General features: G+C 35.9%; 3 protein-coding genes across 4 annotated transcripts; 1 reads left to right on the top strand and 2 right to left on the bottom strand.

Moving 5' to 3' along the window:
• The first annotated feature begins 1325 nt into the window (after positions 1–1325).
• Positions 1326–3214, top strand: LOC145576680 (uncharacterized). Its single transcript, XM_081634399.1, has 4 exons — positions 1326–1484; positions 1855–2064; positions 2194–2517; positions 2621–3214. Exons 1-4 carry the CDS (start codon positions 1338–1340, stop codon positions 2744–2746), a joined length of 807 nt encoding a protein of 268 aa, XP_081490525.1. The 5' UTR covers positions 1326–1337; the 3' UTR covers positions 2747–3214.
• A 1170-nt stretch (positions 3215–4384) lies between these two features.
• On the bottom strand, positions 4385–14085 carry LOC145576679 (putative LRR receptor-like serine/threonine-protein kinase At1g06840). 2 transcript variants are annotated; one of them, XM_081634397.1, is made up of 20 exons: positions 13634–14085; positions 12381–12531; positions 12143–12214; positions 11949–12020; positions 11618–11761; positions 11442–11513; positions 11238–11309; positions 10429–10503; positions 10010–10078; positions 9769–9837; positions 9572–9643; positions 9368–9454; positions 9094–9162; positions 8497–8987; positions 7842–8012; positions 7331–7617; positions 7061–7112; positions 6586–6836; positions 5190–5324; positions 4385–4937 (listed from the first exon to the last, which is right to left on the bottom strand). In XM_081634397.1, exons 1-20 carry the CDS (start codon positions 13743–13745, stop codon positions 4611–4613), a joined length of 2850 nt encoding a protein of 949 aa, XP_081490523.1. In that variant the 5' UTR covers positions 13746–14085; the 3' UTR covers positions 4385–4610. The 2 variants fall into 2 exon arrangements, with proteins under 2 accessions (XP_081490523.1, XP_081490524.1); XM_081634398.1 differs by having other exon boundaries at positions 7331–7614.
• Positions 14086–18165: 4080 nt separating this feature from the next.
• On the bottom strand, positions 18166–22079 carry LOC145576678 (uncharacterized). Its single transcript, XM_081634396.1, has 2 exons — positions 21234–22079; positions 18166–18910 (listed from the first exon to the last, which is right to left on the bottom strand). Exons 1-2 carry the CDS (start codon positions 21980–21982, stop codon positions 18256–18258), a joined length of 1404 nt encoding a protein of 467 aa, XP_081490522.1. The 5' UTR covers positions 21983–22079; the 3' UTR covers positions 18166–18255.
• Between the last annotated feature and the right edge of the window lie 1595 nt (positions 22080–23674).

The raw sequence follows: 23674 nt of genomic DNA, 5'->3' as shown, positions 1-23674 counted from the left end.
CTCTCTACACAATTTTGCAGCAATATATACTATTATTAAACCTCTCATAATTTAATTAAAATAAAGCTGAAATTATATTTAAAACATCATACCTTAATCCCAATTAATGGGTAATTAAAATTCCTTAAAGAAACTTGATTTTTAATGCACTACCAAAAATTCCAGCATTATATTTTAATGAAAACTTGCTGTAATTAGGCCTTAAAACACTTAAATCAAAGGTTTAAACCATCCTATAACATAATCCTTCAATAATTAATTATTTATGAATCTAGGGTTTCAAAAATTGGGCTTTTTGTGTAAAATTAAAATCTGAAAATTAAATTTACATGATACTCATAATCAAACATCATAATCAAATCACAAAACTCATAATTAATAATTAGATCTAGGATTAAACTAGTTTTAAAACAAAAAGATTTATTTATTTATTTTTTTCGAAAAAGGGGGCACCCAACAGCCACCACGGCTGCCGCCAGCGCCGGTGGCTGCCTGTTGCCGGCGGCTGGTGCTGCTGGTGGCCGGCGGTGAGGGTGAAGGCCGAAAGGGTAGGGGAAAGAAAAGAAAGAAAAGAAAAAAGAAAAATAAGGAAAAGGGGAGAGAAGTTTACCTTGGGTTTTCTCCACTCTGGGCAAAGTTTGATTTGCCTTAAATGTTGAATATTTATATCTCTTCTCTAGAAACCCTTCTTCCTAAACTTTCCCTTTTTAATCTTTCCTAATCCCTTCCCTAATAAAACTTTATTAAAATAAATTTTTCTTAAATAAATTCTCAATTTATATAAAATAATTAATTAAATAAACTTTTCTTTTATAAAATATTTTCAAACTTATTAAAATAAATATTTAAAATACTATAAATAAAACATTTCAATTTTACAAATTACAACTAGTGTAACTTGTGTGACCGAGCTACTTGTATTGTCTCTTATCATAGGGTAATGTAGCCCTTAAGCTTGGATGCTTCGGGTGGTGATGTAGCATTTACAAATTACAACTAGTGTAACTTATCATTTGAAATTTCATTAGAAGTTAAGCTAGTTAAATCAATGTTATTCTGAATGAAGAATTGCCAGATAGGATACTTTATAAGATTGGCTGCTGATTAAGGGAAAACCAGGTGTATGGATATTGGATAATGATAATATCTCATTCCATACTTTTTCTCTTACTTGAGACTTTCTGATTGTCGAACAGCTTCTCTTGTGATTACTAGCTTTTTAATCATTAAGTTATAAAGTTTTTGGCTGAAACTTTTGTAAAATGTTGCAGCATTTTGTCACCACATATGGGGATCACTTTCTTCAAGCTATTCGGCATCTTTCACAAGATCTTAATATGTCGTTGGATGGGGAATTGATCATACAAACTGTTTCAGTGAAAAAGGTGACTCCTGTTCAAACCCTTCCAAAAAAGCTTACACCAGCAAAGTTTGAAGCATGGAGGATGTGGCATGAAGACGGACATTCAATTGAGAAAATTGCTGTATGCTATTTTATTTGGTTGCTCTCTTTTTTTCCTTGCTGTATATCTCTTTGAAGTTTATATTTCCTGTTGTTTTCTATTCAGAATACTGCCTTCGTAAGCTGGAATATGCATTGCATGTGTTCGTGTGTTTTGTAATACTGTGTAAGGTAGGCCACTGAGCCCTGCCAGAGGAAGGGGATTAATCCCCCCTCTGTCAGGGGTGAGGATTGTACCTGTATCCAGACTCCAGCAGGAATTCAAGTGGATGACCTACCCTGGTCCTCAGTGCATGTTTATGGTCATATTTTAGTGATACTTTGTGTACATATTTTCCGGAATACACCTGCTACGATTTCTGGCTCCAACTTCCTCTCTTTTTCAATGACAGAACTTCCCTGGTAGATCTGCCCCGATTAAAGAAGGAACTGTCCTCACTTATCTCCTTGAGGCTTTTCAAGAAGGCTTAGCTACTGATTGGCCCAGGTTTTGTGCTGAGATTGAACTTACACCCGAGATGTTCACTAGTATATTGGATGCAGTTACAAAGGTTGGCTCAACTGAAAAATTGAAGCCCATTAAAGACGAATTACCTGAAAATGTGAGTTCTGTACAAAAAATATGTGCTTAGTCATAATCTAATTTAATAAAAGCTTAAAAGCTGAACTAATGAGCTCCGTTTTCTGTGTAAATTTTCGGATGTCATACTAAAACGGGTTACTGGTGCCAGGTAAATTATTCGCATATAAAAGCTGGTCTTACAATGCTAAGCTGTGGTATCTCTTCTCCATTAGAGCTTAATCCTCTGAATAAAGCAAATGAAGTCCCTGAAGCAGCTGAATCATCACCAAAATCTTTGGCATCGTGTCTTGCTGAAGAATCTTGTAACTTAGATCATAAATTGCCAAAGAATAGGAAGGATGAAGAAACTGTTTTTGATTGTGATATGCTTACATCGAAGCGTTGCAAGACTGATAAAGAAAATGAGTGTTGCAGTACAATGTCAGCCACTCAGGGTTCTATAGTAGAATGGCTTAAAAACTATGATGATGGGGTTTGTTTTCCTCTCTTAGTCAACATTACCCAGCAAATAAAACCGAAAAAGAAAAAGAAAATGCTTAAGCATCTTATATATGACTGATTTCTGATTTCTGCAGGTTGCTTTGCACGATATTATACAGCACTTCAAAGATTCAAGTGAAGAAACTATACGGACATTGCTTGTTGACCTTGAAGGTGACTTTGTGATTTACCAAAAGAGTGGTGTATATAAGATGTTCTAGTGAAACAATCGGCTCCTCAGTGAGAAATATTTTGGAAAAAACTGATTAGTCATCACTGATATTTCTGCCTGTAAATCAGTAAGTCTGCATAATGTTTTTGTAATGAAAAATGCTGGTTATCTTATTGTAAAAATATACGAAGTATTATCCTTGTGTGATACGGCTCATCTTATAAAAGATTTCCCCATTCTCATGTCTCTTGAAAGGCTATACATATACTTCATGTTAATTCTTGATAGGTTCACATTGTAGATCTTCTGACATGCCTTGGATGTTAGATTGTCAGTTTTTTTTTTTTTTTTCTTCTTCTTTGATTACTTGTACAGTTGCGCCCTTTACATGTTCGTTCAGGAATCTTAACTCTTCAAATTTCAGTAGACACTAGACAGGCCCGTATCTCCAACTTGTATTCTGTTCGAGGTTTTAATAAATTTCCTGTAACAAAACTCGATTTTATTCTTGTCTCATTTGTCCTATAGAAAGATATGCTAAACATAACATCATCAGCAAACTTAAGTATAATCGACCGATTGAGCAATATAATTGAGCAAACTCTATTTCTGTTCCCTTTTAGCTGGTGGTTGGGAAGGAAGGACACAAAAAATTTATCCCATTGTTGTCCTGTTGGCTTGTTGGGGCTACTGCAATATAATGGTGCATGAAGGGTAGCCTTCTGACCTTTTTGTTTTTGGTTGAAAGAAACATCCTTATTTTTGGTCATCAGCAAATTTGCATGTTGTAAGCGGGTTGACCAGGACCTTCCTTTCCTTGCAGTAGGGTGCCTTGGGTTTCGTCGGGTTGTGTATTGCAATAGTCCCAAATAATACAATGTCAAATGAATTAGTAAAAATGTCAATATTACCTAGGAACTTTATTTATAAGGCAAAATTACACTAATTGATGTGAATGATGTCTTGACTACAACTTTTGACATGAACTTATTTGCATGCTTAAATTGACATAAATTAAGATGCTAGAGACACTCACTGACATGAACAGATGAAGTTAATAAAGTACACAAATCACAGGAATGATCTTTGGTGACTTAGCTTGCATGTCGTTGAGTGTCTTTACTCTTTAATAGATTGTTAATTTCAGCAAGGGAAGGAGCTAGACCACCACTCTATCTGGTCCATTGCTCAAACAAAGTTTTTACAGGATCCTTACTCCTTAGTTACCCACCCGTCCAGGAACACACTTAGGAAGAATTTGCAAAACTACGATTCCATTGGAAACGTACAAGAAAAGCACTTTGAATTGTTGAACCCACCTATCCAAGGTTGAGCCATGGGATTAGACGGTGAGAATTCTTTCCAGAGGACAAAAAAATTCTTTCTAAACATCGGTCATTATAAAGACAAGTTTATGTCCATGGTTGTTGTTGGGTCATAATTCATGTCAATGAATTTAATTTTGCATATTTATTTTAGTCATTTAATATTTCGTCGTATTTTGGCATCATTGAGAGAACTTATGTTAGCAATAATGAATATAGATTGATTAACTTTTAAAATTGTGCAGTGTCAAGTAGCTAATTGAAACTTCAATTGGAAAAGTCAAACCCTTTCCCCCTCTGCTGCCATGACTTGTAAGCAATTGCACAAAGCATAACGATGAATTTTTCGTCTAGATGATACAGGGCAGAACAAAAAATTTCAATTCTGAAAATCCGCCAAATTACATGTAAACATACACATATATACCTGCACAAGTTTAAAGAGTTTTGTGTTCCACAAATCTTACAACTCAATAAACTTGAAGTTAACTGCAAATAAACACTAAAATTTTAACATGGAACTGTTCGCAACGAGCTTAATAATATCCCTCTATACACAGGCCTTAGAAAGTATCTTTTTATCAGGATTTATCTTGGATTGATGTCAGGAACAACTCCGCTAATAAGATCACTACCAGAGACATCAGACGAGATGAATGGGTGCCTCATATTGGATGAGTAACTTGGTGAAGAAATGCTTCCTGAAGGCATACTTGAAGATTCAAAATCTGGCATCAAACTAGATATATTTTCCAGTTCTCGGACAACCTCCATCATCGCTGGCCTAGCATCTGTCTGGTCTTGACAGCATCTAAGCGCCAGACTCAGAAACTTCTCCACACACTCAGAAGGGTAAGATCCCATCCGCTCATCAATCACAGAAAATATAGTACCAGCCTGAAATGCCGTATTGACCTAGTACCAAGTATACAGTAAACAAAATATCAGCTGGTTCCCTGGCTAGCAAGTTGCCCTGAAGACAGCATTACAGGCTGAACTCAAAACGCATCAAGCTGTGCTTTTGCACCAATATATTCACGACAACAGTAGAGGATGTATAAACTATGCTTATAAAATTTGTATACAATTTAAAGCACGCACACGCGCGCACATACACGCACACGTGTATTCAGTACCAACACACTAATCAAGTGTACAAAGGAATACCTCTCGAACGATATTTTTTCCATGTGAAATTGGATGCATCCCTGTCAGAAGTTCTAGAAAAACAACTCCAAGACTGTAAACATCACTTTTATCAGTCAGCTTGTGGGTTAAGAAGTACTCGGGGTCAAGGTATCCCTGCAAACGTCAAAGATGATTAGTTTATCATTTGCAATCCGTTTTTCTATAGAAAAATTAGAGCCAAATGGTAAATAAAGTTAGCAGCATATTGTGAGTGCACCAGAGAAACATGTTATATTAATCCCTCCTATAGGTTTTACAGCCTTTGAAAACCTGAAAAATACACTTAAGAGTTCTTACACTGGAGTAACAACACCGTAAAAAGGTATAGCAGGCTAGCAACCTACATAGTCTACATTGGAGATGTTTCAGTCTACTAAATGATGTATCTCTGAATGAAAAAGGTATGTTTGCATCGAACATTATAGGCATTGTAGCTACCTTTTATTTCCTCAATTAACAGTTGAAAGCAAAAGCACATTAAACTTGGTGAATCTCTTGGCTAAATGTGGCTTTACAGATAATTTTATGATCCTGAATCAACTAATCTGTACAACCAGAAGTTTGAGGTTGACTGCCTAGCAAATTAGACCTGATATGAAAAAATTCCAAACAGAAAACGAAATTGATTTCACAAAATCACAAATGTTTTAAACAGAATGGAATTGATTTCACGTAATCGTAGAAACATACCTAATGTGATCAACTCTAATTGTTACATTCTAAATGACAATTAACTTTTGTGGCTAATATCAAAGTTGATCTATGACTCATTTCTCTATTTAATTTTCTCCTTTACAAATATGTGGATGTGGAAGACACTCTATTAGTATCACTCATTGTCAATACTTAAGTGAATATGAATCTTCTAAACTATGTATCTATTGAATACTTTTACAACCTGTTTAATTGCCAGTAATAAATAGTGGTAATGGCCAAAACTCGTGATAAATTTTGCAAGAAAACTTTTCTCATTGTCCATCGTGATAGAAGCATAGAACCATATCACAGAATAATGAGTAATTTTTTAATAATAAATCTTTCAATACCACTACTACCCCATAATCCCATGTATAAGTGGTATAGAGTAGTAAAGTATATTTATGAAGAAAACACATTTTGTTAGTCATGTTAGATATGAAGAAGCATTACCATGAACATTTTCATCGGAATTTTCTTGCAAACTTACTTAGATTATTTACCATTATGGCATTACCTCTATTTAATAGGCCATCAATGATTATTTGCCACAGTATAGCAAAAATTGTATAAATCTAGAAATTCTCAACAATGCAAGGAGCATTCAGAGGTCAAGACAAGATGCTACTATGTAGGTAACTTCACATATCACACATATTTTATGCAGTAAAAAACATACCGGTGTCCCTTTAACAACTGTAGATACATGAGTTGGGGTAAGTCCTTCAATGTCAGGAACTGGTGCAAGTCGTGATAGTCCAAAATCAGCAACTTTTGCCATATATTTGGAGTCTAGTAATATGTTGGTGGCCTTTATATCTCGATGAAATATTGGAGGATCAGCTTCAGTATGCAAGTAAAGGACCCCCTTGGCAGAACCTAGTGCAACTCTTAATCTTGAGGCGAAGTTCAGAGGTTGTTGGCACTTAGCTGTTGCAAGCAACAAGCTGATTATCAAGCTCTTAGACACAAAATTAAATATTACATTCTTTGAGGGAAGAAATCATCAGTTATGTCATTGTGAAATGATTAAATCCGTGGATCAAGTCAGACTTTGACTTCTAACCGGCTTATCTCTTCATTCATTATTTAGATGGAATATGACAAACACCTTTAGTAAGATATATGAATCAGAGTTAGTATGGCATTCATACCTGAAATATGTTCCCTTAAAGTTCCATTTGGCATAAATTCATAAATCAGCATCTGCATAAACAGTCACAAGATAAAGAACAATTCCAATAATCCTTTAGCACAGAACTCCAAGTGATAATCAGTAATTTCTGAAAACAAAACTTGAGGAATACAACTTATTGAATAACTACAATACTAATTGATTGTACATCTACTGAAGAGCATTGGCAGATTAAATTTTCATGGATACAATGAAAAATTAATGTTTAATTTAAAGGCAAGGTGGATACCTGTTCACCTTCTTCATCACAATAGCCAACCAAAGAGACAAGATTCCGGTGATGTAGCCTTGAAAGCAACTCTATTTCTGTAAAAAATTCCTTGTCACCCTGTAATGATCCTTCTTGTGCGCGCTTGATAGCCACTACCGAGCCATCAGCAAGAATTCCTTTATATACCTTTCCATAGCCTCCTTGCCCCACTTGCTGGGATTCAGAAAAGTTGTTGGTAGCAACTGCCATTTCCTCATAACTGAATCCCTTGACCCCATCAATTTTGATGGGGTTTCTGGACACTGCTGATGTACACATGCAGATACAATGTTATACTGGAAAAGAAAAAAAAAAGAAAAGAAGTTTCTTTTTTCTTTCAAGTAAAATTCAATGGTTCAAATTCTTGTTAACTCTCATCCCATTCACTTTTTCATTGTCTTTTCAAATAGTTTCTCTTGCTTATTTCTTTCCCATGATCCACTTATTACAAATTATCTACAATGTGCAAGAATTGTTTGCAGTTGCTTACCTCGGCGACGGCTGTATGGACCTCCATGGGGCCTCCTCCTTAAATATATTTTATAAATAAGAAGTGATACAGCTGCTGATAAGGTAACTGCAAAAGCTAATGTCCCAAGTATTATACCAGCAAGTGCTCCGCCGCTTACTCCACCAGACTTTGATGTAGGTATACCAAAATCTGCAGTAGCATATATCATAGATGTTGATGAATGGTGCCCAAAGTATTATAATCACATACAATAAATTTGGTTGTGATAAAAGATAAAAGATATTTTCCAAATGAGTTCTTTTAGGTCAGATACATAGTGAAACAAGTTTATAATTAGTTCACATTCTAAAAATACCAAAAAGGCAATTGATACTGAAACACAGTCAATTGCACCTTAAGAAGAATCTTTGAGATTCTTTCAATGGAGTATTACCAGCATGTATATCTACCTAAGACCATATTTATTAGTAGGTTTGGAATAGATAGGATAGAAGCGAACTAAAGTAACTATCTCGAACAAATGAAGTGTACAGAGTTGAGTCCAGTGGAAGGGTAATTCAGCTAAAATCACAAAGGCCACTCCATGAAGATAGCTCATATCTCAACTTTAATTCTTTGACAACCCAGAAAAATCAAGCTCAATAAAGTAAAAGGTTTAGAGATTTAGACATGCCTTTCTTGTAAGGATCCAGTAGGATGAAGTCAAGCAATTCATAAGGTCCAAAAGTATCATTATCTGGTACCTGCCATCCAGTAAACATTCTCCAAATACGCCGAACTTCACTGCTATTGAAAACATGAGAGCTGTTTTCGGGAAAAAGCTTCAAGGACATCTTCAGCCTAGGGCCTTCTTGCCAAGTGACAGAATTAATGTCTAGCTGGGAAAGATTTAATCTGAGACCAGATGATAGGTATTCCTCAAATCCATTCTGATATGGTCGAAAGCGTAAAAATCCAGGACTTTTTAAACGATATTCAATGATCAAAGGTGCAGCACAGACACAGGACTCAGGATGACCAGGTGAATACTCATAAGATGGTGGACATGCTTGACTTGGACAAGAAACGGGAATATTTTTAGGGATTTCGCTTTCAATTCCATCTTGATTTGAACCACAAAAGCGGTCCAAGTTTGCCCTTGAGCACAAAGGATTTCCTTCAAGGCTGAGGTTATAATTCAGAAAAGTTAGAATCATGAAAACAAGCTTCTTACATGTTTTCATCACTATAACTTGAAGACAGAATATATAGTTTAGAAGTTTAGACATACTGAAGTGTAACATTTGGCGGAATGTTTGTACTCCCAGAAATGTTTGACAGCATATTATTCTTAAAATCTCTGCAATGTTCAAGACACTGTAAAATTAAAATCAAGCAAAAAAAAAAAAGAGTAAATGAATTCAGTTATCATAAGCAAATAATAAGAGAACTAGTCAAAGAATGTCATGCCAAGATTGTTAAGGATGTAAACTAAATGCATGCAGAAGTACTATAATTGTAATAGAGGGAGGTGTCTGATGTAGGGGAATGGGTTTATGACTTACAAGATAAGTTTGTGACCATTGGTTAAAGTTCTATTTTCCCAAATTGTGCCAGGCACGGAACCATTCAGCTGATTATCTGCAAGTGACCTGCAACAGAGGAGTAATTACAGATATCTTCTGATAAAAAACTTTAGCAGAATATAACATCTTGAATCACAAGTTAATTACTGACATATTTAAGAACATGAAGGAAGCAGGTCTTACAGTCTCTCAATAAAAGGCAGCCTCGAAAAGTTGACAGGTATATTTCCAGTAAGATTGTTGTTTGACAAAATGCTGCCAAAAGCCATGAACATATGTTAAAATCGATGATAAAATTGTATTGATAAGGATACTGCCTTCACGTGGGAAATCATCTAATCTATATAACCATAGGGCCTCTGCACATCAAGGGAGCTTACATAGTGGTCATATTATCTGAAAACTTGTTAGAAGGTATGGAGCCACTCAACTGATTCGAACTGAGGTCTCTGAAACTCAGAAAACAGGAAACGAAGACATTAGTGCTACACTGACTACTATAAAACAGACTAGGCAAATAAATGCCTATAATATATCATGCAAGATTAAGGATGTAACTGAAGTCTGTAGAAGCTGACTTCATTATGGAGTAATATGGAGTAAGCAGAACTTGTGGCTTACATATAACTTAGTTGTGGTATTTTGCTCAGGTCGGGAATTTCTCCTTGTAATCCACAGTTCCTCAGACTCCTAACAAACCACCAAAGATGAAAAGTAAAAGAAAAGGCCAACATAAGAAACTTGAAATGCTGATTAAAAGTAGATTGGTCCTCCATTTAAGGATGGACATAAGAAGGGACTTGAGGAATCATGGGAAAAGTACAGTCTAATCAGAAACTGTTTTACCGTTATGTATTACAGTATATTAGAATAAATTTCAGTTGATAATTCCCTTAAAAAAGCAAAGAAGGTAGTATAAATTGAAAGGACGCAGTGAATTTTGAAATACCATAAATTTTTACACCCTCAAGCTTCATGCAATCACTACTTTTTATCTAAGAATACCCTTCAGTTGATTATTATCAGAAAAAACTTCTTACATTTTCAACAATTTAGACATGTTGCTATAGCTTGCTGGAATAGTAGTCCCATCAAAGTGGTTGTTGTCAAGTTGGCTGCAATGTAAGGAAAAGATAAGTATCAAGAGTTGATCATAACAATAAATTACAATTAAAAAAAATCCCCGTAAAGGAAAGAGATAATGGCTATAAAGAACACTAGCTGCAAAGCACACATAGTGTGGCAGTTTTCCTGCCCTGCACATGCAGCAGAATGACACAGAGAGAATTATATCACCTATGTTTTTATTGTGATATTATAACAGTTATATAGTAAAAAATCAAAGATGGATGGATGATCTCCACGATTCGGACAAAGAGCATGGACTCAACAAATCATTAAATCAGTAACATGTCTGCTCATTATCATATTGTAGTCTGATCTGTAATCTGCTATGTTTGGAAAGTATGTAGGCCTTGAGACTTGAGAGAGCAGAAGAGGTGTGCTTCCTACGTGTAGTTGAAAGATGGGATAAGATTTCCCAAAACATTGTTCATTGTTGCTAAACACACTATCTTGCTAATTGATTGATTTCTTGCATTTCTCTGCACCATTATCACAAGGATTTCATTGACTGATGCACATTGTGATTGGGGTTCGCAGACTTTTTTTTTTTTTTTTTTTTTTGAGCAATTACTGTGCTCGTAATTTGTAGACTTTGTTCTTCTAAAGAGCTTACTTCTGCTTTAGTGCTTATCATAACATAACTTAGCAAACAATTAAAAATAAAAAAAGGTATGACTACAAGAAATAAGGAGAAATTTGAAGAAATTCAGTAAACAAAACTTACATGATCAGCAAGTTGGGCAGTTCAGAGAACTCAGGGGGAAGATGACCTGAAAGGTTGTTATTGTCTAGCAGACTGCCACATAAATTGGTCAGCTAAGAAAAAAAAAGAATGAAATGTTCTGATGCACAGAAAAACTTTTACTCCGTATGAAATAAAAATCGAATTTTTGGTTGTAATATAAACAGGGAGAATTCATCAACTTACAAGTGAACAAGTGCTGGCAGTCTTGATAGTTCATGAGGAATTTGACCACTAATAGAATTGTTGTTCATATGGCTGCAAGTATTGTTAGAGCATTCGGTGAGATATTTAAAAAAAAAAAAAAAAAGGATGTATTATAAGGTAATACTTTAGGTACATTGAAAAAAAAATGGACTTACAAGTGCTTTGTTTTATTCAAGTTTGCAAATGATTTAGGTAGCTCCCCTGATATAAAATTTTGATCAATCTGTATACGATTTAGATTAGGAAGATATCCAAGCTCTTCTGGCAAGGGACCTGTCAGCTGATTTCCGTTCACTAGCCTAAAACACCCATAATTTTATGAATATATGAATTTACAACAGAAGGCATTACAGTAGTGTACATAATAGTAGGGAAGTTTAAATTAAGGAAATAATGGTACATATAACCGGATAAGTTTAAAAGTGGTACGACATAGTGAGAAAATATTGAATGAATATAGTCATTCTTAAAGAAAAAGTAGCTTACAAGAGTTCCAATGTTTTGATGTTTCCTATTTCCTTTGGTATGCTCCCACTTATTTTGTTCCACATAAAGTCCCTTAACGAAAACATAGAGCCGGATTATTATACAAAATAACACTAGCCTGAGACCTTGATATTTGAATATCCTTGTGGAAAGAAGATAATTGGAGCATCAAAAAGTTTGGCTCATAGACTCACAAAATTTTCAAGTAGGTTAAGTTTCCAAGTTCTGGTGACAATGATCCTGATAAATTCATATTCAGCAGTTCCCTGTAAGGAAAAATAAGAGATGTTACTGACGTTTAACTAGGATATATGACAGAATGTCCTAGATTTTGGAAACGATGTTTATATTAATGCCCTTCCAATTAAACTTCTTGTTATTGGTACTGTCTTGTACAGAAGTAATTTGTATAAGCTTAGATAAAAGACTTACAGTTCCTGTACATGCATATAACCATCATTCAATGTCTTGTTGTAGCAAATAATGCCTGTCCAATTGGATGAGCAAGGATCTCCCCAGTCCCAGCTGCTTAAGTTCTTCATTGGATCAACCAAATTTCTTCTTATTTCTTTTAAAGCGCTAACTGTAAAGAATAAAGCGATTCAAGAAAGTTGCATTTGTGTCTTAGTGAGCAACAAGGAAACCATATTTTAGACAACCTGTTGTCATGTTATCAAATCACCTTAAGCTACATGTCTCCTGAGAGTGGAAAGAGTTTAAGTTACAATAAGCAGCGCAGCTCTCATATAATGAGGGAAAATACTGCAGCTGAAAGTAAGAAACACTAAATTGTACTTTGTAAAATCTATGCCCAATTGGCAGTTGTTGAAACACCACTATTCAAGTCTATATTGGTTAGGGGTAAGACTAAGGGCCTGTTCTCATTGACTGAACTGAACTAAACTGATTAGAGCTGAACTGAACTGAACTGAACTTAACTGAATATTTTATAAGAGAATGAAATTAGGAGCTAAACTGAACTGAACTGAGCTTATTAGAGCTGAGCTGAGCTGAACTGAACTGAAAATAATCGTATCAGAACAGGGCCTTAGGCAGCTCTTGTTTCGACTTAACTTCCTCCCAGACTTGCCAAAAGACGAGATTTCTACTTGATTTAATTAAGCTAGTCTTTTTTTTTTAAAATTCCAACCAGTAACACCAAAAAATTGGCTAAGATCAAACCCATTCTTCCAAAGTAATCAATATATTCATTAGCTTTTCATCAAACAACTTGATATAGAACTATATTTACTGAATTCAAGATCCAATGCCCCCATCAAATTGGAAGCTGTCTATCTCCCACTATGTATAAGACTATAAGTTACTAAATCACACAACTTATTTACCAACTCTATGTAAATATTCAGCCAATTTTGGGTGAGATCGTCTCACACTAACTTATCATAAAAAATAACTCCCCCTCTCCCCCCCCCCCCCCCCCCCTCCCAACACAAAAAAAAAAGGTAACAAGTTTGCCCCTTGAATGGAAACAGTCACTCGGGTCTCACAATAAATTATTGTAAACGTCCTTTATTCTTTTTATCCTTGACTGTTTTATCTATATCTATTTCTCCCAACACAAACAAAAAAGAACAAAAAAACACAAAACAGAACAAAAAAACAAAAAAAAATTGAAATTATGTAAAAACAAAAATGACAGCAACATGAAACAGAAAAAGATTGACCTTCAGAAGGATCAGTAACTTGAGCCTGAACTCCAATTGACAGACACAGACAAACTGCCAACAGCAGTAGCAGAATGCTCCTCATCCCCAATTCTTGACATACCCACTTCATATCTTCCCTTCAAAAATCAAACTCAATCTCAAACAATCAATCAGAAACTCAAGCCACCGCCGCCGACAGCCCGAACCCAACCGGCTAAGTTGGAATAATATGTAATAATACAATAATAAACATAGAATTAATGGACTTAGAGATTGTCATACTACATTAAAATGTCCACTTTCTCACCTTCCCAATGAAAGATAATTTGATATTATTTTGGTTGATGTGATGTGATGTAATGACAGTTGAAATATTAAGGAAAGATGTATAGTAATTGACCAAGTCAGTCACCATGTTTATGACCCAATTGTATTCAATTTCATATGTTTCAACAACTGCCATCATATTGCTGATGTTTATAGTTTATTTGTGTTCTGGGTCAGGAGTGCGTGCTTGACTTTTTGTGCCTGAAATATGACGGCTAACTACTACAGGTGGGCTGACTACCAATTCTTTGACTTAGTGAATTAAAAGTAAAATGAATGATTAGATATCTAGTAAAGTTCAACCCATCCCCAAGTAATTGACTTAGATCGATCTCGGGATTAGAGTTAGAGGTGGTCATTAGACGAGTTGAGCCGAGTTTTGATGTGGGATGGTTGGATTTAGCTTAATTTCACTAATTTTGGTCTTTTAGGTTGAGTTGAAGTCGAACTACATGGTTCAGCTTGTCTTACCTCATTTGAAAAAATCGAAATCACCTGACCCGATATTGATTCAATTGATTTGTAACCTAGTCTAGTTTAGTAAGATGAATTGTTCTATCAGATCGGAACCTCTCACGTGTTAACCCAGTCAGCTTTGCAGGCTAAACACTATTAAGTAAGGGAAAAGGTAAGGGAAATTCCTACTCTTAAAATACCTCATATTACTTATATTCCTTGTGTTAAAACTTTTTCCATGTATGACACTTGTATATGGAGTAATTTTTGCTTTTTAATATCCAAAATTATAAACAAGTAAAAAAAAAATAATATAAAGAGTTCTATTTTTAAAATACACATTGAGACAAATCTAAAAATTATTAATGGAGTATTGATTTTTATAATTTCCTAATTTATCTTCAAGTATTTTTTAATGGATCATTACAATAGTTTTTGGACCTTTTACTCAAATGGTTTTCATAGTTAAAAAAGGTAGTCATAACAATAAATAAATAAATTAAAACAAAGCCTTCAAGTCATTTCTATTTCACTTCTCTTCAAAATGAGTTATTTTAGTAGCACAATTTAATTAATTACCGTTTTATCATCAATTTCCTTCGGAGAGTTAAAATTAATTTTCTTCAAAGAGTTAAATGTCTAAATGACCCTCCTTGTGTCATGTTGGCATAAATCATTCCAATGGTATGCTCAAGGTAAGGGGATCAAGAGTTGGTGGAGAGAGAGATATAAATGTATAATTAACACTAGTATTAGAAAAGGCAAATGGGCAAGCCGAGTCAAATATCCCTCCTCCATATCAGTACCCACCTATTTTTTTCCAAGCCCACCACCATGGCAAGTACATACCACCTCCGTTACATATTAATTGTAACTTTTGTTAAAATGGGTTGTTACACATTAGTTGCAACTTTTCATTTTTTTTCTTTTTTAGTAAATTTTTTCAACAAAAGTACAAAAATACCCTTACTAACTATTTTGTAAACACAATTAGTTACCGAAATCAGATTTCATTAAATTCCTAAATCTAACTTATTTAACATAATAATATCACCCAATTAAATCAACAATCATAAAAAATCATTCAACTTCCATCTTCATCTCCCACGAAAATAATCAGACCACCATTGCATCTTTACCGTCACCGTCGCTGCATCTTTCCATCACCATTTTCAACATCGTTGATGGTCACATCGTCAAAGCCGGCGTCGCCCCCTCTGTTGTTCTTCCCTCTCTTCTTTTTTTTTTTAAACAATCGTTTAGATCTGATGAATTGCGGGGTGGGTGGGCTAATTTGGGGTGGTTCGAGGCAGTTTCTGGGTGAATTAGGTTGAGATAGGGTGGTTTCGGTATGGTTCAGGGTGAGTGGGGATAGTTTTGGGGCGATTCAAGGTGAGTGTGGGTGGTGAGTGACGGACTGACGGTGGTTGTTCTAGGGTGGTTTTGGCGGAGAGGGTACGGTTTCGAGGGGGTTTGAGTTGAGAGGGGGTAGTTTTAAAGTTGTTTGGGCTGGGAGACGGTGGTTTTGTGGTCGTTTAGGTGGAGAGGGAATGGTTTTACAGTTGTTCAAGTGTGTGTGGGTGGTTTCAGGGTGGTTCGGGTAGAAATGTGGTGATTTCAAGGTGGTTCAGGTTGAGATGGGGTGGTGTTTAGGTTTAAGTTGGTGGTTTCAGGGTGGCTGCTATGGGCTACAGTGGTGGACTGGTGGGCTCGGTGCTGCTAGTGGTAGTGGTTATTAATTGATTAGTTACCTTCACTTTCTCTCTTCTACCCTCAATTTACTGCCCTTTAATTCATTAATCAACCATTATGATTCGAAACAGAGGTAGTAATTTAATACTACTTCCGTTTCATTATTTTTTGCAACGATTAGACATTTTTTCTTTCTATTTTATGTCAAATTGTTGCAAATAATAGGAAATTTTACAAAAAAATCACCTTTCAAATCTTTTTTTTTTTTTTTTTTTTTTTTTTTGTATATAACCATCTTTTAAAAGAAAATGTTGCAAAAGACTACCAATTTTAAAAATTTTGTTACAAGTTACCACCTTTTAAGGCAAATTTATCAATTATTTACATTAAATTGGTGGTAATTTACAACAAAATTTTTAAAATTAGTGGTCTTTTACAATATTTTTTAAAAAAAATAGTTATATGCAAAAAAAAAAAAAAAAAGATTTAAAAGGTGGATTTTTGCAAAATTTACCAAATAATATGAAACGGAGGTAGTATTTATACCATTCATGTGAGTTTAAATCTAAATCCATACTCGCTCCACCATCCAAGCAGATTTTCAATATCCCATCTATGACCACTTATTAAAATACACACTGCCACTTTGCAATACCTACTCAGAAGGATTTTTACTTTTAAATATTTAAATGATAGTTATGATTAAAGGTAGATATTGGTAAAACGGGTGGATATGAGTCGAAAAGGTGGATATAAGGCAAGTATAATTTCAAATCAAGTACATATGGATTATAGCAGCTTGTTAGATATAACTTTTGATATCCATACCCATTACTATCCTGTAAAATCGTACTCATCCCCACTCTAACTAAGACTGGTACGGTGCAAAATTTGCAAAAATAATCCCACTTGTCACCCTTAACTTCTAGAAAAAACATCATGCCTACCAGTGTTAAATAAAGCATTGTATATTTGTATTTGTTAAAAGGAACTCAAAACCGATGGAAATTGCCAAATTGGTAACATTGAAGTATTGAACCTCGTATAGTTTGCATACACGCAGAGATTTCCAAAAAAATATTGTATAATTTCACCAATCATTATTTTGATATTTTCTTATAGACACATGGTACTCCGTAAAATAGAAGTACTCCGTAGTTGGTTAGTCAAAAGTGAAAGCGAGAGTTGATAAAATCAATGATAACATCAGCAGCAACATCATTAGAATCCAAGTGTGGCCCCCTTTGTAGTTTGTACCAGGGATATCCGGCCTGCTTAATCCACGTGACTCGTCACAGCATCACTGCGTCAGACTATCAGTATTCAGCCCCTTGATTATATAGCCTAGTTGGTCCCCCAACTATATACATTCATTAGCTGCCTTCCGATTTTGCCAAGACATGTGCTGCTGTTTATGTGTGCTAAATTGTGTAAGGGGGGAGAAGGAGAGGGTGGTTCACTGAAAGATCGATGCGGTAGCGGTAGCCACAGCTTCCGAATAATATGACCAAGCAGATTAGGGTGAAACACGAGTTTACAACATTTCCCTTTCTCAAACTTCTCATATTTCTGTTTAGCAAATTGTTATTAGTCAGATTTCTTTCTTGTTTAATTAAGAGAATTGGATGACTAGTATAACCAATTTGCTAAGCTTTATGGCCAATGATCTAGTTCTTCAGATCAGAGCTTATTGTCGTCCATTTAGTACCTAGATTAAATGCGCTTTTTTTGTAGTAAAGGCCCTCTTCTGAACTTTTATTAGGCGATTTTTTTTATGCATGAAATGAAGATGAATGAATATTCCCAAACCTGAGAAGAGTTTTGAAATGTTCAACTTTTACTGGGGTAGATGAGAGGAAAGAATAAGACCAATACCTCATAGATAACTTGATGCTGATATATTTCTGGGTTCATCCATCACCTACTGCTTGAAATTAGGTTCCGTTGCACCATTAATGTAATTAAGCATTCAACTTCTGGCTTTCTACCTCTTGACTGCAGCAACTCAGAAATATTGCTTCAAAGCAAGAAGAAAAAAAGGAAAACGACAAAAGGAAAAAAAAAGCACACTAGTGAGGATGAAAATAATCCAAAATAACCCAGAATGGTGATGAGCACCAAACTTTCATTTCAAGAGCTTACAGTAAATACAATACATATTTATATCAAGCGATCATGTCAGCGTTCTCATCTTCATTCACCTCTACTCCAGGTACTGCATTGAACATGTATTGGTTTTGATACTCCATTAAGTACTGTGTTGACCTCTTCACATCCAGAAATAGCTGATAAACCCTGCTCACATCCTCCATCTCCACTGACTTTGCCTTCCGTCTTTGACAAGCCAGTGCAGAGGAATTTATCAGGTTGATAGCATACCGGAGTGATGTTTCCATTGCAATCTTTGTCAAAAGAACTTTTGCCTCTTCAGTCATTTCTACATCCTCTTCTTGACATCTGATCTCCAAGATCTTGCGAATCTCCTCCTCTGTGTAGGGTTGAGTAGCAATTATAAGCAACCGATCAAGCAAATCAATGGGCATGCCGTGTGGAGATCTGTAATTGGTCCCTCTGATCCTTGTATGCCCTCTGTTGGTTGCAACTACTAATATTGGTGCCATCTCGTTCTCCAAAGCACGATTTAAGAAAGAGAAGCACTCAACATCCAACATGTGTACCTCATCAATGAACAGAACCCCTGGGACAATCTCAGCCTTCCCTTCTTCCCTCCACTCAGCTACCTTCGTGTCGATTTGTTCCCTCACTTCAGCACGAATTTCACCAGTATCGCCAGTGAAGAGTGCCAGGAATCCCTGAGTTCTGAGCAACACAAGTACAGTGAGGTGAGCAAACAACTAGTTTACAAGTCTAAAAACCTTCAGAATAAGGTTACCTCAAGTTTTATGACATACTGTTCAAGTTTGGGGAAAGAAATTATAGCTAATAAAAATATAAGTTATAACAGATTATGATCAAGATAAAGGTGATGTTTGATAGAGTTGATAAACAATAAAATTAGTAAATTGAGAGCAAAATCTAAGACATTAAAGGTTACATATTGGTCTTATTCAAATGTTCAGAAATGCAAGAACCAAATTTCAGGTCACAAGCACCACCTTAGATTATTTATCATGAAACAAAAATCTTTATCCCTCCTCTCTCTTACCCCCTAAGCACCTGGTGCTTCTCCTACTCTTCTCAATTTCTTTTACGGTGTGTTTGGATAGAGAAAGGGGAAGAAAAAGAAGGGGAGGGAGAGGAAGGGGTAAGAAGGGAAGGGGAGGAATGGTGAGTTTTCCTTCCAAATCTTTTACAGTTTGTTTAAGTAATGTTAACGAAAGGAAAAGAAGGGGAGGGGAGGGAAGGGAAAGGAAGGGGAAGGAAGAATGGAGAGTTTTCCACTTTGTTTGGATTGAAGGAAATAGAGGGAAAAGAAGGGAAGGGAAATGGAGGGATTAATTATCTTTCATTTGGATAACAAATGAGGAAGGAAAGGAATTGGAGGGGAGAGAAATGGAAGGATAAAAATATAAGAAATTAATCTCTCCAACAATGGAGAGATTTGGAAAGAAAACTCATCTTTCTTCCTTCCCCTCCCTTTCTCTTCCCTCCCCTTCACCTCCCTCCCCTTCTTTTCTTTCCCATTTTTTTATCCAAACAAACCATTCCTTTCAAATCTCTCCATTGTTGGAGGGATTATTTTTTTAGAATTTAATCCCTCCATTTCTCTCCCTTCCAATTCCCTTCATCCCTAATTTGTTATCCAATTGAAAGATAGTCTCTCCCTCCATTTCCCTTCCCTTCCCTTCTTTTCTTTCCATTTCCTTCAACCCAAACACACTTTTAATCCCTTCATTTCTCTCCCCTCCAATTCCCTTCTTCCCTCAATTGTTATCCAAATGAAAGATAATTCAACCCTCCATTTTCCTCCATTTCTTTCAATCCAAACTAAGTGTTATAGATGCTCTGAACTCCTAAAAATCTTAAAGCATAGCAAACATCATGTCCCACGATAGGGAAGCATACAAATTCTACTTTCCTGCAGCTTACACATAGTCATCTCATATGAAAGATTGGACATAACCTCAAGAATCATTCCCAGCAAGTTAGAAAACATCCATCCTACGATTGCTACTTTCCCAGCCTTCTCTTCAGTGACATGAGCCTAATCACAATATAACAAGGAAATTCTAACTGCTAACCCTAATCACATGCCTTATTTAATTAGCAACTTATTATGGCCCTATACTCACTCAAAAGTCATAATGCCATACATAAATTACTTACGAGCACTAATTGTGATCTCCTACTTTGTTTTATTTTAGGCATTATCATCAATTATCTACTTACACCCCTGCTACAAAACCTTAATCAAAAGATAAATTAATTCTTGAAATCTCCCTACATTCGAAGTTCATTTATTATTATTGGGAAAACTATTTTATAGATTAATTTACACCAATAAATACAAATGTTCAATTTTTTTTGGATGCTTAGAAATTATTTTTATCTCCTACGTTTTCAATTTTGAGTAATGAAGAGACAAAAGAACAGGTAGAATTTTGTTCTTACTAAGGATTTTTAATTCATTCTAATAGGTTGTAAATTTGAGAGACATAATCTGCAACAAAAGGAAATCATACCAGAGCATCCTAAAGTTCTTTTCCCACTAGTTTACAAAATCAGGAAGTAGCAATTTGTAGGATAGAAAGGTCACCAAGCAGTATACATGTGATTATAATCAATTGCATTACATGCAGGAAGGTAAGTTTACATTCTCTATCTCTTTGCTGACTGCTTATAGCTACATTCGAATTCGCAACTCAACTATCTACCTTACATTGTAAAAGTAATCTTATGACTCAAACTTACATCATAGTTTGTGATAACCAAGAAGCAATCATTCCCATTCCCTCCCTTCCCCTCCAAGAGTCATTCAAATCAATTAACAACAAACATTTGCAAATTATGCTTAATGTTATTCCACCACATTTCTCTTGCAGGCATATATAAAATAAGGATATTAAGCAACAACCAACAATCTACACTCACTCGGGAAGACGACACATTAAGTACCGAAAATTACTAATAAAATAGCTACAAAATGAACAAGTAAACAAATTTTAACAAAGAAAGAAAGTACCTGCTGTTAATAACATCAATCTCATGAAGAGTAACACAATGCACTACCTCCTTCCTCTTCTGCAACTCCCCATCAGGGCACTGCACAAACTTAGTATGCGGCCCCATAGCATCGTAATCCCTCGACCTCGAAAACGATCTCCCAAGCTTAGTGATCTTCCCAGAGGCTTTATCAATAGCAATCACATCCCCACTTTGAACCTTCTCCTTACTAAGCGCCTCAATCATCTTAGTTCCCAAATCATACACCGTCTCCATATCCGTCGTCTTCAACGTCAATTTCCCCGTCTTCGATGCCGCCCCAGCAACAGCAGGGCGGTCTACCTGAATCTCAACAACCTCACCCTCAATAACCTCAGCCTCTTCCTTGATTCTCACTCCAATAGCACGGCGGAACGCTTGCATCAGCGCTTCCGTCTTCGACATCTCGAGCGAGAAGATTTCAGACCCAGATAGCATAGCAAATGGGGTTTCGTGACCGAGTGATTTTGCGAGACCCATTGCAATTGCGGTCTTTCCGGTGCCGGGTTGGCCGGCGATGAGGACTCCGCGGCCGGCGATTTTTCCGTCTTTGATCATTTGGAGGATGACGCCAGCAGCTTTGCGGGCCGGGAGTTGGCCGACTAGGCCTTCGGAAGTGAGGCGGGGTTCGAGGGTTGAGTCTAGGCCTAGACCTCGGATGTGGGAGTGGGCTCCAATGCGTTCGATTCTTGTGAGGTCTTTGCTTTCTGAGAGTTTGAGTTCCGCCATTGTTGAGGGTTTGTAGCGGCTTGGAGAGGGAGAGAGAAGAAGGGTTTTGGGGGGTTTAGCGAAAAGGGGAAGGAAATGGGAGGGAAGAGTTGAAGGGAGGAAGGGTTTCACACTTTCACTAAAGAGAAGCCTTTTTTTTTTTTTTTTTGAAAATATCCGCCTACTATTGAAAACCGATTCCGGAATTACGAGAACTGATCTCGGATCTCTGGAATCGGAAACGAAGCTCTAATCACTTGAGCTATTTTTCACTATCTTATCATTTTATTAATAACTGCCTTTAATTATTATTATTTTTAATATTACCACCAATTATTTTACAAGAACATTAAATCTGACCAATCTTACTCAGATTGCCATGTCACGTTATTATAGTCCTCACTGACGAACTTTTCATTTTTTATTTTATCTATCTTATGTTCTTCAGTTTCTTAATTATAAATTCAAATTATACAAATAAAACACATAATTAGGTACATAATTTATGAAATTGGGGCTAATTATATTTTAATGTTCTTCATTTAGGGGTGTTAAATGAAATTGAGAGTTTGTTATTTAGTGATTAATTTACGAAATTGGGACTAATTTGCATCAATTTCATGAATTATGTTTGCAATTAGTACCAAAATCGCCATTATTGTTTAAAAATGATGTTTAATTATTGTTATGAAGAATTAGGGGTTAATATGTACATTGGGTTTTTCTTAAATTCAATTGGTTTTCTAAATTATGATTTATAACCCTAAATGATCATGAGCATATATATTATGTAAATTCAATAGAGTTAATTAATGTGAATAACGCTTAATTAAGAAATTTATATCAATTTGAAAAATTCTCCAAATTTGAGATAAACTCTAAAAGAAGAACAATGAATTATAATTGATACATGTTTAGTAACTTGATTATCATGGTGTGAGCTTAAATTATGTTAAATAGACTACCAAATGCTTTCCCCTAACCCAATTTTAATGTTTGATGAAAAAAAAAATTAATCAAACATGAGAATTGAGGCCTCGAAAGAGAAGAACACCACAATGACGTCATCTATTAGAGAGTGGACATTTTTGTGAGAAAATTTAATATTTTTAAAAGGAAAAATTAGATTATAACACCACAAAATTGTCACAATTTTGATTACGACACCACAAATTTTAAAACTTTTATTATACCACCAAAAACCCAAAAGATTGGTTTCACCACCACTTAACTTTGCCATCCAAAAAACCGTTAAGTGCGTGGGCCCCACATAGTATACGTGTCAATCAACTATTGGATTAAAAAAAATTTAAAAGAAAAACCCTATAATCCTAACCTAGCCACCACCCTCACCACCGGCGCCGGTTCCTACCGCCGTTACCCCTACCCTAAAATAGCCGTCACCCCGACCCGAAACCGTTGCCGAACCACCCAGACCCCAACCCCAAACCAGCCCAGTGGAGTAGCCGACACTCGACGACAGGACATCAAACCACCACCATCGCCGAACTCCTCTCCCCTACCCAAAACCGTCGCCGAAACGCCAAAACCAATTTTCTGGTCCCATTCCATCATTTCTGGGCATTCTGGACGTTCGATTTCGATTTGGGCTTTCGATTTCTAGGCGGTGGATTTTGCGGTGGATTTCGTTTTCGCGGTGGGTGGTTGTCGTCGGTTTTGAGGGTGGTGGTTAGCCTGATTTCGCTGGATTTG

Source organism: Chenopodium album, chromosome 13 (assembly GCF_948465745.1).
Source record: "Chenopodium album chromosome 13, dcCheAlbu1.1, whole genome shotgun sequence".
Classification (NCBI taxonomy): Eukaryota; Viridiplantae; Streptophyta; class Magnoliopsida; order Caryophyllales; family Amaranthaceae; genus Chenopodium; species Chenopodium album.
The sequence above is the reverse complement of the archived record's forward strand: the minus strand, read 5'-3'. Positions and strand labels throughout refer to the sequence as shown.

Bases quoted from the DNA above. Each gene is read 5' to 3' on its own strand.
- LOC145576680 (XM_081634399.1), top strand. From the start codon at position 1,338: ATGTCGTTGGATGGGGAATTGATCATACAAACTGTTTCAGTGAAAAAG. The intron at 2,065-2,193 runs GTGAGTTCTGTA...TACTGGTGCCAG, and splicing joins AAGACGAATTACCTGAAAAT to GTAAATTATTCGCATATAAA. The intron at 2,518-2,620 runs GTTTGTTTTCCT...TGATTTCTGCAG, and splicing joins TTAAAAACTATGATGATGGG to GTTGCTTTGCACGATATTAT.
- LOC145576679 (XM_081634397.1), bottom strand. From the start codon at position 13,745: ATGAAGTGGGTATGTCAAGAATTGGGGATGAGGAGCATTCTGCTACTG. The intron at 11,762-11,948 runs GTAAGCTACTTT...TGGGTGTTTTAG, and splicing joins ATCAAAACATTGGAACTCTT to GCTAGTGAACGGAAATCAGC. The intron at 7,113-7,330 runs GTATCCACCTTG...CTGTTTATGCAG, and splicing joins GTGATGAAGAAGGTGAACAG to ATGCTGATTTATGAATTTAT.
- LOC145576678 (XM_081634396.1), bottom strand. From the start codon at position 21,982: ATGGCGGAACTCAAACTCTCAGAAAGCAAAGACCTCACAAGAATCGAA. The intron at 18,911-21,233 runs GTACTTTCTTTC...TGTGTTGCTCAG, and splicing joins ATTGATGTTATTAACAGCAG to AACTCAGGGATTCCTGGCAC.